General features: G+C 31.6%; 1 protein-coding gene across 6 annotated transcripts in view; it reads right to left on the bottom strand.

Moving 5' to 3' along the window:
• Nucleotides 1–1008: 1008 nt before the first annotated feature.
• Nucleotides 1009–13586, bottom strand: part of NBEAL1 (neurobeachin like 1) — a 199488-nt gene continuing 186910 nt past the window's right edge. For 4 of the 6 annotated variants that reach the window (XM_081261110.1, XM_081261111.1, XM_081261112.1 and 1 more), the window contains 5 exons: nt 11809–11925; nt 11034–11195; nt 10250–10398; nt 7353–7488; nt 1009–4394 (listed from right to left, as the gene is read on the bottom strand). In XM_081261110.1, coding sequence (XP_081117236.1) covers nt 4293–4394; nt 7353–7488; nt 10250–10398; nt 11034–11195; nt 11809–11925 — 666 coding nt within the window. In that variant the 3' untranslated portion in view covers nt 1009–4292. Of the gene's footprint in view, nt 4395–6197; nt 7489–10249; nt 10399–11033; nt 11196–11808; nt 11926–13586 lie in introns of those variants that run through there. The other 2 variants (XM_081261108.1, XM_081261109.1) reach the window with 1 other exon arrangement.

Genomic DNA, 13586 nt, shown 5'->3' with positions numbered 1-13586 from the left:
ATAAGAATAATGCAACTAAAAAAGAAATTTGGTTGTTTCTGTATATGAAAAACAAAGACAATAAAGCCATTCAAAGCAAATTTTAGACAAAATGTCTCTCAGGGTAATAATTAAGCCTGCTTTTAAATAAATCTGTGAATATTGTATCTAGTTTATAAAAGTAAATGGACATAATTTCTACAATGGATGACACTTGAAAACATATAATACTCCTGAGACATTATTTTTTATGCCAAGAATATCAAGTAAAAAGATTCAGAAAGTCCAAAGCAGTGCCTGGACTTCATATATTTAAAAAAAATATTCCATGGATAAGTCTGATCTGTAATCTCAATTAAGAACTACCGGCCTAGAATATACTACATTTAAATTAAAGAGGTAAGGCTGTTGTCCATATTTTGAATATTAAAGTGGAGACTGATAACAATATATTGTTGTCTTAATTTCATCAGGAAAAGCACTGCCACAACTCTGATATATGAAAAAACCAACACCCTTACACATGCATGTGCATGAACACACATATTATATATTCAATCTTATATTTACATTTAAAATCGTCCAAGCACTTGCATCTTTTCATTGGAAAGACAGTTAAGACAATCCTGCTTATTCTATAATATAAATATATAAAAGGAGCTAACCTTAAATTCAACTCAAGATATCTTTAGTGATTTCTTTAGAAATAAGAATATAAAATATACTTAAATGCAAAGGCCATATCTCTATCATTAAATAAAAATCTAGTATTTAAGTAAATGCTGTTTGCCTACTTCTAGTCAAGTAAAATATAAAGTCTTAGGTTAAGAGTCAACCTTCAAATCTAAATTCTAATTATGAGGACACATTTCTTTCAGAAGCTTAATACATGTTCAATATCAGTTTTTTGAAGGATAATTTTGATGTGTCCTAAATTAAGGAAAGAAAGGAAACCTCATTGATACTTCCTGATGATGACAAAATGAATACTTGGCATTTTTTTTTCTACAAAAGGAAACACTGTAACATAAAGGAAGTGAGTAGAAATTTATTCAGAGCTGGCCTGAGCCTCACAGGCTAAAATGATTAAACCAACTGATCAAACGTCATTTTTACATGTTTTCCTGATTCTCATGTCCTGATCTATTTTTCCTTTTCTCTTCTAATTTTATTGAAGTAATGACAGAATATTGATTGAGAAGAGTTATAAAAATTCTTATAAAGCTTATTTTCTAAGTGCACTTAGTAATACTTGACCTCACTTTCCAAAAGGAAAACATCAGTATAAATCGCTCCCCATCACCAGGATGTTGAGATTCTTATTTTCATCATCACCAGTGTAAAGAAACAAAAGCAGATGAAAAGTTTTACAAAGATAACAGACTTGGTAACAGCCAAGTTGAGATATTAATCAACAAAAATGCCCACCTATTATTCCATTCTAAATATAGAGGTAATTTCTGCCATTATACAATACAAAAATAATTTCTACAGATAACATCTAAATACACTATTCTCAAAAGTGTATCTTACCAGTGATTTTATCTAGTGATATTTAATTCGCTGAGGCATACTGTTTAAGTGAGGAACATATTACTCAGCTAAGTTCTACTAAATTTGCTTATTTTAATAAATAAAACTTAATTTTCACTTTTCTATACTTTTGCTAATATTCTCAAAATTCCACAATTTTCCCACTGATTAGAGAGGCTGAAGCAGGGGGATTGCAAGTTCAAAGCCAGCCTCATCAACTTAGCAAGACCCTGTTTCAAAATAAAAAATAAAAAGGGCTGGGGGCTCAGTGGGTAAGAGCCCTTGGGTTCAGTACCCAGTACAAAAGGAAAAAAAAATCCACAATTTTGGTTTTTACTTTTTGAAAACAGCAATGTGAAGAATAATTCTACTATTCTAACCATATAGTATTAGTTTGGATAAGATATTATAGTGTGAAGAAAGTTTCTTATTTGCATTATAAAATGAATATTGCTTGTCCAGCTCCTCCATCTCAAATGCAGCACAATTTAATAATTTTTCTCTAATTATCTAAGTTTTTTATAACTTTGGTATCTAAAATAATTTCAAATCCAATATTATAAAGTGATCTCAAAAAAGAAAAGGTATCTTATATCAAAATCTGATTAAATAAACAAAAGAAAAATGTACAAAGCTTTGACTTAGAAAATATTCCCTTAAAATATGGAATTTTTCAACAACAACAAAAAAATCAATCATCTGAAATCTCCTAAAGAAATTAAGATTAAATTAAGAATGAGATGGTCCTGTTGGCAACATGAGTGAAGTACTAGACTGGGAATCAGTTAAACAAAGAGAAGCAATAAATCTCACTTATAAATCATAACTCTCTATACTGACTTGTCAATAAAGACTTTTTTTCCAACACGAATTCCTGAAGTTCTCAAAAGAGGACTTCACATTTATGTGTCCTATTTTTGCATCAGGTGATTTCAGTGTTATTTACCTAAACTGCAGCTATTTTTTCCTGAATAAAATAAAGGATTTTAATTTGTTAGAAAGAAAATTATCCTATAATTTTTATTAGTCCTAACTCATAACCCATAAAACTATTCAGAAGTTTCCCTAAACAATCCTTTATTTCTTTTTTAGTATTTTTTTTAATAGTTGGACACAATACCTTTATTTTACTTATTTATTTTTATGTGGTGCTGAGGATTGAACCCAGAGCCTCACACATGCTAGGTAAGCACTCTACTGCTGAGCCACAACTCCAGCCCCCACAATCCTTTATTTCTTAAAAATGTTTTACTCATAGGATTGTAAAGAAAAGAGTATGAGATACCATGGTCAACATGAAAGAGAAAACCAAAAGAAAATTTCTCCAAGATTCAATAGAGAAGACGATCAAAGGGAAGGAAATCTATGATTTGTGGAATAAAAAATATTATTTTAAGAAGGTAATTACTGTAAAAAAAATGTTGTTTCTTTTTTTGTTTATAATCCCCTTTAAGAAAGCCTTGCTGTCATTCTTTCCTGAAAATGCATTCAACATACAAAATTTCTGCACAATGTTACAGATTCATGAATTCCTCCAAACCCAAGGAACATCAGATTAATAAAACTGATACACATAAAAGCTCTCTGACCTAACCCAAAAGATGATTTTATAAAAGAATTAGATTTAACAATCTTTTGGAACGCCAAATTAAATCAACCAGACCTTTGGTTCAAAATCTTGAATGATAAAGAAGAGTGTAACATTTAACTAACTACAACAAAATTAACTGTAATCCTAAAAGTCATATATAAATGAAACAAATGTGTTTCTAAAAAAAATTACATTGTCTGAATGGCTACTTTTAGGTCATATGTATCTTTTCCATTCATTCATCAATCACACAGATATTCAGGTAAAAAAGTAACACATTTGGGTATTAGTGCTAACTCTTCTAATTATCAGAGCAAAACACACTAGTTGCTTAGCCAAGAAAAAGCCAAAACATTTTAAATTTTGCAGATATAAACTGTGCTGCAAATGCCACTTAAAGGGTCCACTATAAAAATCACAATCAGCATTTCTGCTTAAACATACTATTAATGAAATACATCTGTAAAACAATATCTCTAGTTTCTTCTTTCCTACTCAACTTTTATTACTTAAGAATAATAATACAATTCAATAAATTATCATTACTAATGTGTTAAATAGAAGCAGAAAGGGCCAATTTACCAGTTACAATATTCATATTTTAATCTTACAATGCAAACCTGGAACTTTTGCTGAGTTTTGAAAATCCAACTGTGCAACAGGTGGTTTTAAAATTATTCCCTCCAATTGGGAGTTTCATGAAAATTGATATTTTTTATGTGGTGGTGAGTGAATAGGAAAATGATTATCTAAAGAATATGTGAAAGCCATATCTCTCAACTGTCCCATTATCTTTACTTTTTTATAGAAATACCTTAAATTTTGCTATTGAGAATAATAAGTGAATTGAACCTAATTTCATTTTAGAAGTTAGCTTTTTTAAAATGGATCCTATGATCTTTAGGAACAGGCCAGTAAATTGAATCAAATTTATTTTCTCAAATTCATCTTAATATATACCAAGAATTGCTTAATAAGACTTGATTCATTAATATTAACCAGAAATTTTGAAAAGGATAAGAATACAACCTACATATTTATATACTCCATACCAAATCGTGGCATTCCCTAAAATTATTTTCAGGGACAAACAGACCTTAAAACCTTTCAGAAAGTTGAGAGATGTGGTTAAAGTGACAAAGCAATAAATCAAGTTTCAGTTATTTATCACAGAAGATGGAAATAATAATCACTTGGAATCTTGAGTATTATATTCAGTTTCTCCAGCTGAAATCTGGCTGAGTCGCTTGCTAGATCCCCACAATTTTCGAGAAAGCTGACCTGAGCGCATCTGTTTAAAGTAATTCAGAAAAATGAAGAATAGATGTTAAGAAAATAAAAGGATATATGAAATTAATATATAAGACACTGATTTTTTAGAATGAAGGATAAATAAGATTTTTGTTAGCATAATCAGCATGATTAATAATAAAGTCTTATAATTGTCATTTAGGTGGAATGGTCTAATGCCAAATATAAATTTAAAAAGAAAATATTCCAATTATATCAAAATTACCACATTCTTTTAACCAAAATATGTATCACTTCATTAAAAAAAAGCTTCTTACACTATAATCTAGCCATGGAGATATACATGTTTGAGGATTTTCTTTTTGGTATTTGTACTATTAATGCTACTCATAAGGACAAAAATAAAGTAAACCATATTTGTTTGTTTCAGAGGGGCATGTATAGGGGATTGAACTCAGGAGCACTCGACCACTGAGCTACATCCCTAGCTCAATTTTTAATTTTATTTAGAGACAGAGTCTCACTGAGTTGCTTAGTGCCTTGCTATGCTGAGGCTGGCTTTGAATTCAAGATCCTCCTTCAGCCTCCAGAGCCACTAGGATTATAGGTAGGCACCACTGCACTTTAGCTAAAACGACGTTTTGATGAAAATACTTTAAAAATATTTGATATTAGAATTTAAAAAATAACATTTAACAATAGTATGATTAAAGGTAGTTTAGAAAGCAAGAATAGTAAAATGTCTTTGAAGGTAAGAATCACATTTTGTTCACCATTAATCATGCACCACTTACCACCTTCCTTAAAATACACCAAATATTAATTAAATCAGTGTGTAAAAGTATTTGAAAAGCACTTACATATCTACGAAGCAAAAATCCCATATGATTTGCTGTAATCACTTTTCTATGTACAATATTTTAATTTTTTTTGGTAATACTAGGAACTGAACCCAGGATATCACACATGCTAGACAAGCGCTCCACTGCTGAGCTATTATACCCAGCTCTTTTCATTTTATTTTAAGAGTAGGTCTCACAAAGTTGCCCAGGTAGGCATTGAGCTTGCGATTCTCTTGATTTAACCTTCCAGGTAGATGGGATTACAGGTGTGCATCACCTTGCACAACCTATAGTCTACTTTTTAGATTGCTGATTCCTCTACCACCTTTTTGTAATAGTAAGTTTTCTCAGGTACATTTATTAGAGTGATAAAAGATAAGCTTCATACAAAGATACTAGTGGTTGGGCTGGGATTGTGAGGCTCAGCGACAGAGCGCATGCCTCACACATGTGAGTTACTGGGTTCGATCCTCAGCACCACATGAAAATGAATAAACAAAATAAATACTTTTTTAAAAAGCTACTAGTGGCTTTGGATGTTTGTTTTGCATTTTTGCTTCAGATATATTTTCTGAAACAGTATTTTCATTACTGTATTACTACTTTACCATCTGATTTATAAATATAAATTTCACACTGACAGAATAATAAAAATGATATATAATTTAAAATACATTAAGATTTTAATGTTTAAATAAAAATAAATCTAGAAACAGAAATGACTTTATAACTATTGATCTAGCTCATATTCTACAGTCATATTTATATAATAAATTATATTTTAATTATAAAAGATTCTAAATATTCAATTTATGATAATAGATCCATAATTCAGTCACTACATCTAAAGATATAAAACAGAAAATACTTTTATTGATGATCTATACAGCATTCAGATTCTATGTATTGTAGACTATATAAATCTTACTAATATCAAACTTATTTTGGTAATAGTAGAAAACATTAATTTAGTCCTACAAAATATACCTGCTTAGGTGTTTTTTCCAATCAATTTTTAAAATAAAATGTATGTATATAACAGTCATTTCACTAAAAAAAAATTTAGTAAGATCAGAAACTAACAAACTTTTACCTAAGTTGGGGAAAGCATGCAAATTTAAAAGGCACTTGGGTAATCCACACAAAGTGAAACACTCGAAGAGTGTTTCAGCAGAGTTTTTATATAATCATAACATTAGCAAAGGAGAGGTGGGTCTGATTTGGGAAATTCATTAATCAAAAAACTCACTGTTTAATGAAGATGTGCTCAAAATGGTTAAAATATAAGTGAAGTACTGAGATACAGAGCTGCTCACATTGTTTGGGGGATTATCACATCTGAAACTAAATGTTGCCATCATTTTAAGAGCACTTTTAAGAGTATCCTGGACAAAGAGCATAAGGTCTAAAGAAATTTTAAAACATTTATAAAGCAAAATATTCTTTTGCTCTAAAATAGATTATAACCACTGATAATGTAATATTAATTTCTTAAAATAATCCCTATAGATGCTATATAATTAGATTTCTCAGAAAAGACCAATAATGACACCCTCCTCCCAATTTATAATGATTAACTCTGTAATAAATTTCTTGGAAAACCACAAAATTACTTTGAGTAAGTCACTAAGTTTTCCTAGAAACAAGGATTTATGATATTTAAATATTTAGTAATTGATAAACCATCATCAAGGAAATTGATAGTTATTATAGGAAACTCACTGAAAGTAAACACATTAATATGGGGATATTCATAGTTCTAAACAAAAAAATGATGATTTTACAAAGGACATATAGTCATGTTGGGTATTTGTCAAAATTAAATTAAACTGTTTTACTGTTTGATTTGAAAAGGCTTTAATGAACTAAAAATTCATGTAGTGGTCCTCTATCTAGATTTGAAATAAAAAAGACTTAATTCCAGTAAAGTGGTAGACAAACACTGCCAAATGTGTATTTTTCAATTATATTACAATATAAACACCACTCTTGAATAACAACTTTATCCTCTGTTTTCATTTACTGCCCTTTGAAAAATCAAATTTGTTTTTGAACTTGTTTATCCATAATGGAGACTTCTGAGTCAGCTGGAATGAAGGAGAACCAAAGGAATCCCCAATAGTACGGGAAATGAAATTCATGACACTAGGTTTTACCTCGGCTGGCTTGCCAACACCCACTACAATCAATTTGCCATCTTCTAAACCTACAAGAATATGGCTGTATTCTTTGGTTACACAAACACAGTGGATAGGCAATCGCATGGCTAATGGAGTGATGCTGAGATTCAAACTAGAAGAGAAATAAAAAACGTAGACATTATTACATGCATATATAAAGGATTCACAGAATCTTATACCTAGAAGATAACTTAATGATCACCTAGTTCCACCTTGTCATTGTATTTAGATTCATGTTTTTCTTCGATCATCTATAATCAAATATTAATAAAACATCTATGAACCTGATATACAAAAATTATTTTCCTTATTCTCTAGAGAACCTTATTTTTTTTCCTTAATTTCCAATCCATTCTATTATTACAAATCCTTTTTCTGATTTATTACTCATTTGATGGAAATATCCTAACTGTTCTCTTACCAGCGGTTTGCAGGTGGGATCAGAGGAAAAGTAAGAGACAAAACAAATTAAACAAAAAACCAGGTAGGATTCTATGTGGATATTAACTACATTCTTGTCTTTAGTGTCCTTCCTAAAACAGGTGGAAATAAAGCTCTTGTACCCATCATTATTCTCTGAGCCTCAGATTATCAGTGGGCATTTGTTCTACCCGTCTTAACCTTATTGCTGAAATATAGCATTCTGTGTACATACTGTGCTCACTGCCGTCCTATGCCTTTGTGCTTTATTTTCTTATATCTCACCTACCCTCACCTCCAGAAGATGGCCCTCCATCTCCAACTCAGTTCCTACTAATCCTTCATGGAGACTTCTGACTACTGAGATCCACAGCAATCTTTACTGTCTTTAAAACTCCTCCTACACATATAACTACCACAATATAATTTAGTTTTTAAATTATTCTTATAATTTCACAAATATTTATATTTCTCTAACTGGTCTTAAACCCTTAAGGTCAGTTATTATGAATAAATATCACAGTACTGGGCACATAAGCCTCTTTCATTAAATGTTTTTTACCTTGTATACTAATAAGTGGAAGTTATATAAGAATGCCCAAAAAAAGCTCCAAAAGTGCACATGAGTGTATGTGCTTTTGAGGTCCATAAAATTGATCAATTTGCTTTGTCTGATAGTCCATTATGATTAATGCCTGTGTTTGCTTAATACAAAATGATGAATTCTAGGATATATAGACCATATTCTAGAAAAAAATGCTAAAAGATTCTGTTGATTTTTCTAATTGTAGATTCTGTTAATAGCACTCTAAAACTGCGGCTATAAAAATTCTTGGAAAGATATAATTGGAATGGATTTTATTTATTTTTTATTATGGTTAGGCAAACTAAAAGTGTTTTTAAGGTTAATCTATTTGTGCATGGGGATTCTTCTGTTGATATACCTTTACTTTATTCATTTACTTATAAGTGGTGCTGACAATTAAACCCAGTGCCTCACACATGCTAGGCAAGCACTACACCACTGAGCCACAACACCAGCCCCTCTTCTGTTATTTAATGCAGTGAAGGAGAGGGATGTTTGAGCAGTGAATATGTGCTAAAATTTAGTATTCCTCAGTTACCCTGCTACTCTGGAAAATCTTTCTTATAAATTACTTCCTGGTCCAGAGTATTCTATCTTATTACATCCACATCAGATTCACTTCTATCCCTCTCTCCCCAAATCCCCTATCTTTGTGTTTTCCTTATTCTTACTAATCCAGGAATCCTTTATCGTCCTCAATTTGTTCCATAGCTAGGAAATTTATAAAAATTTACATTTATTATTAATAAATGTTAAACCAAAAGATTAGGAATTTTAGATTCCTGGTTTCCATTTATGTTGGAAGTACCATTACCTTTTTTTTTTTTTTTATTGGATGTTCACAACATTACAAAGCTCATGACAAATCATATTTCATAGATTAGAATCAATTGGGTTATGAACTCCCATTTTTACCCCAAATACAGATTGCAGAATCACATCGGCTACACATCACATTTTTACATACTGCCATATTAGTGACTGTTGTATTCTGCTACCTTTACTATCCTCTAATATCCCCCCTCCCCTTCCCTCCCATCTTCTCTCTCTACCCCATCTATTGAAATTCATTTCCCTCCATGTTTGTTATCCCATTCCCCTCGTAAACTCTTATATATAATTTTGTATAACAATGAGGGTCTCCCTCCATTTCCATGTGATTTCCCCTTTTTTTTTCTCCCTTTCCCTCCCGTCTCATGTCTCTGTTTAATGCTATTCTTTTCTTCCTGCTCAGCCTCACTGTTCTGCTCTTAGTTGCTCTCATTATATCAAAGAAGACATTTGATATTTGTTTTTTAGGGATTGGCTAGCTTCACTAAGCATAATCTGCTCTAGTGCCATCCATTTCCCTGCAAATTCCGTGATTTTGTCATTTTTTAGTGCTGCGTAATACTCCATGGTATATAAATGCCACATTTTTTTTATCCATTCATCTATTGAAGGGCATCTGGGTTGATTCCACAGTCTAGCAATTGTGAATTGTGCTGCTATGAACATCGATGCTGGTGGGACTGCAAACGGGTGCGGCCAATTTGGAAAGCAGTATGGAGATTCCTGGGAAAGCTGGGAATGGAACCACCATTTGACCCAGCTATTGCCCTACTCGGACTATTTCCTGAAGACCTTAAAAGAGCACACTACAGGGATACTGCCACATCGATGTTCATAGCAGTACCATTACCTTTTATTTATTTAAAATATTTTTTAGTTATTGATGGACCTTATTATTTTTATTCATTTATTTATATGCAGTGCTGAGAACTGAACCCAGTGCCTCACAGACATGAGGCAATAGTCTGTCACTGAGCCAAAACCCCAGGCCCATTACCTTTTATTAAGTGACAGTTCAATAATTTTTATTACTTACCTGTGAAGATCTCTTATAGACAGGAATCCCTGTAAGCTGCCTGTGATGATGTGTTCTCCAATTATACATATATCTGATATTTGTTCCTTTAGGACTTCAGACCCTAGATACTTGCCATTTATAGAAAACAAGTGTAATGCATTCTTATCCTACAAAGAATTGATGAGGAAAATTTAACAGTCTTGAATAAAAGTTCAGTTTTTATATTGTCTGCTAAAACTATAACAAAATGATTACAATTTGGTTGTATTTAAAGAGAAAGTGTATAGACAATCTTAGAGTGATTTCAAATCAAATTGCCAAGTAAATAAACATTAAACAAGAAATCTGATCCCTAAAATAGAATTAAAATCTCTTTCCAGTCCAAAAATACTCAATATTCATAAAACAAAAAGATTTCCTTAATATTTAAAAATCTTTGTCACTGAAGAGAAATAAACAAATAAAATTCAGGGTTTATTTATTTATACCCTGCTTTGTGTGAAAATAATTTCAGTTGACTATCATTTCATGTAAAATTATGAACTCCCACATAATCAGAATTTATTTTTAGAAATCATGTATTATAAAAACCAATAGAAATTCCTAAAATAAAATACAAATGTAAGGCCAAGATTATAGTGGAGGTCTGTCTAATAGTAAGGAATAAAAAACTCAATGATGAAAGGAAAAACAGTCTCTTTAAAATACGGAATTCATTCCTTCCTCCAACTGCCTCATAAATGTTGGGAGGAAAAGACATACTATCTGTAGTCTACATCTACTACATGAAAGTGTTACATACCTTGAGGATGGTTGGTTCTTCACTGCTAGAGTAGATGACAATATGTCCTTCCCAAGATATAGCCAAGTTGGGAATGGTCAGGAATAGAGAACTCTCACATGGTGGTCGTAAAGTCCTCATGTACTGACCTTTCTGAATGGTATGTATAATCACAGTGCCATCCTACAAATAAGAAATATTACAAAAGGAAAAACAGAAGGGAAATCAACAATCACAAAAAAAGAAAGTGGACTGGGGTTGTGGATCAGTGGTAGAGCGCTTGTCCAGCATGCATGAGGCACTGGGTTTGATTCTCAGCGCTGCATATAAATAAATAAAATAAAATCTATTGCCAACTAAAAAAATAGATAAATAAATAAAATTGTTTCTAAAAAACAAGATAGTAAAGTGGTTGGAAAACAAACATGGAAAGGGAACTAGAAAATGATCATTCTACCAAGCACACATATATCTTAGGAAAATTCCAATTTTGGATTTCAAGTAGTATTTTATCTCATAGAATACTCTCTTCCATTAATTAGTAAGACAAATAAAATCCCCAATAGAAGGGCTGGGGTTGTGGCTCAGTGGTAGAGTGCTTGCCTGGCATGTGTGAGGCACTGGGTTTGATCCTCAGCATCATATAAAAATAAAATAAAGATATTGTGTCCATCTACAACCAAATGGACACAATACCTTTATTTTATTTATAATACACACCCACACCCACATATATATATATATATTTAACATTCGTAGAAAAAGTAATTAGGATTTCTTTCAAGTGAACTCTTACCCTTGATCCTGACACTGCCATGTCTAGTTCAGTGCTGATGCCAACACTCAATACCTCATCAGTGTGTCCATAAAGAATGTGAAAAGGTTTAGATGCTAAGCCCACAGGCGCACCTCCCTAATATTAAAACAGAAAAGCAAAGATGAAAATAGTTTTCTTATTACTTTTTTTAATAAAAAGTTTATTATGCATTTAAACTTTCTAATAATAAAATAATAATGTAAGTTATTGTTAACCACTGAGTCAAATCATTGTAGTACTCATTATGTTTCTCCTTGAATTTCTAAATTATTCTCAATGTTAAAGTCAAAAACTTACTCTGAATGGTTTCAATGTTGACCATCTTGGATTAATTTTTCCAGGTATATTGCTTGCCTTTTTAATCTACAGAATTATTTTTCATTAACTCCAAGTAAACTTTTTGTTTTATATCTCTTCTCTTTCCCATTTACTGAAGGTCTCTACATCAGGGACTTCAATTATCTTTATGCTGACTTATTAAAGATATCCAGAGATACCATTCTTTCTCTGTTATAATCATTTTATTTTTGCATTTGTACTCACTTTGATTACCTTAAATTTTTCTTTCATGACATTGATTTGGTTTGAAAAACACATCAAATCTGTTTCTTCCTGTTTCTGCTTTGTGTTTGTTTACTTACGTAATAGCATTGGTTTTATTCTCAGTTTGATTCTTCTGTAACCTTCATTCTTCTGTAACCTTCTATTTCAATGAACTGTTATTATGTTTTACTAATATAATTTTATTGCAAGGAATCCTCTGTCTCTAAGCCGTTTTCTTCCAGAAGAAAAAAATATTCCTTCTTCATGTCTTCACCATACTTTACTTGTATATTACTTTTTATACTATGAAACATTTAAATAGTTGAGACAAGTTACTTATTTTTTTTGGCCGGGTAGCAGGGGGTACCAGGGATTGAACTCAGGGACATTCGGCCACTGAGCCACATCCCCAGCCCTATTTTGTATTTTAGAGACAAGGTCTCACTGAATTGCTTAGCACCTCACCATTGCTGAGGCTGGCTTTGAACTCACAATCCTCTTGTCTCAGCCTCCTGAGCCGCTAGGATTACAGGCTTGCGCCACTGCACCCAGCTAGTTTTATTGTGATTATTCTAGGCAATTCTATTCACACCCTCTATTTAATTCTGCATAATGTGCACTAACTTCTCTGGATACTCTATTACCTCAGACACATTGTCTTCTTAACCTTTGAGTGTTTATCTATGTGTATAGGGTATTTTAATTGTTACAAATCAAGTAGTTACCAAAAAACAGATACTCCCCAAATTCATTTAAAAAAGGTTTTATATCCCAATAAAGACAGAACAAAAACTGATAAACATAACAAAGACAGAATAAAAACTGATAACATTTCACTTAAAAGTAGATAAAGAATTAAAGTACTAGCAAAAAAAATATGACAGTAAAATGTAATAGCAATATACCACAAATTACATAGTAAACCTACAGGAATTCAAGAATGGTTTAAACCTATTAGAGAAAGGTAGAAAACCAAGAAAACTTGAGAGAGAGAGAGAGAGAGAGAGAGAGAGAGAGAGAGAGAGAGAGAAACTTCCTGAATACTATTGAGAATATAAAAGGTTCATGAAAATTATAAATCTATAATTTCCAGAGATTCCAATAGAAAGGGCAGTAAAAGTATTATGCTATCTAGACAATAATAATAATCACTATTTTCCTAGGAAAGGTTAACAAGGAGAAACTTTTGGAAAGTATAGGGGATTAGGCAATAA

This window comes from Spermophilus citellus, assembly GCF_964194105.1.
Source record: "Spermophilus citellus genome assembly, chromosome: 11".
Classification (NCBI taxonomy): domain Eukaryota; kingdom Metazoa; phylum Chordata; class Mammalia; order Rodentia; family Sciuridae; genus Spermophilus; species Spermophilus citellus.
This window is presented reverse-complemented; position numbering and strand designations above follow the sequence as displayed.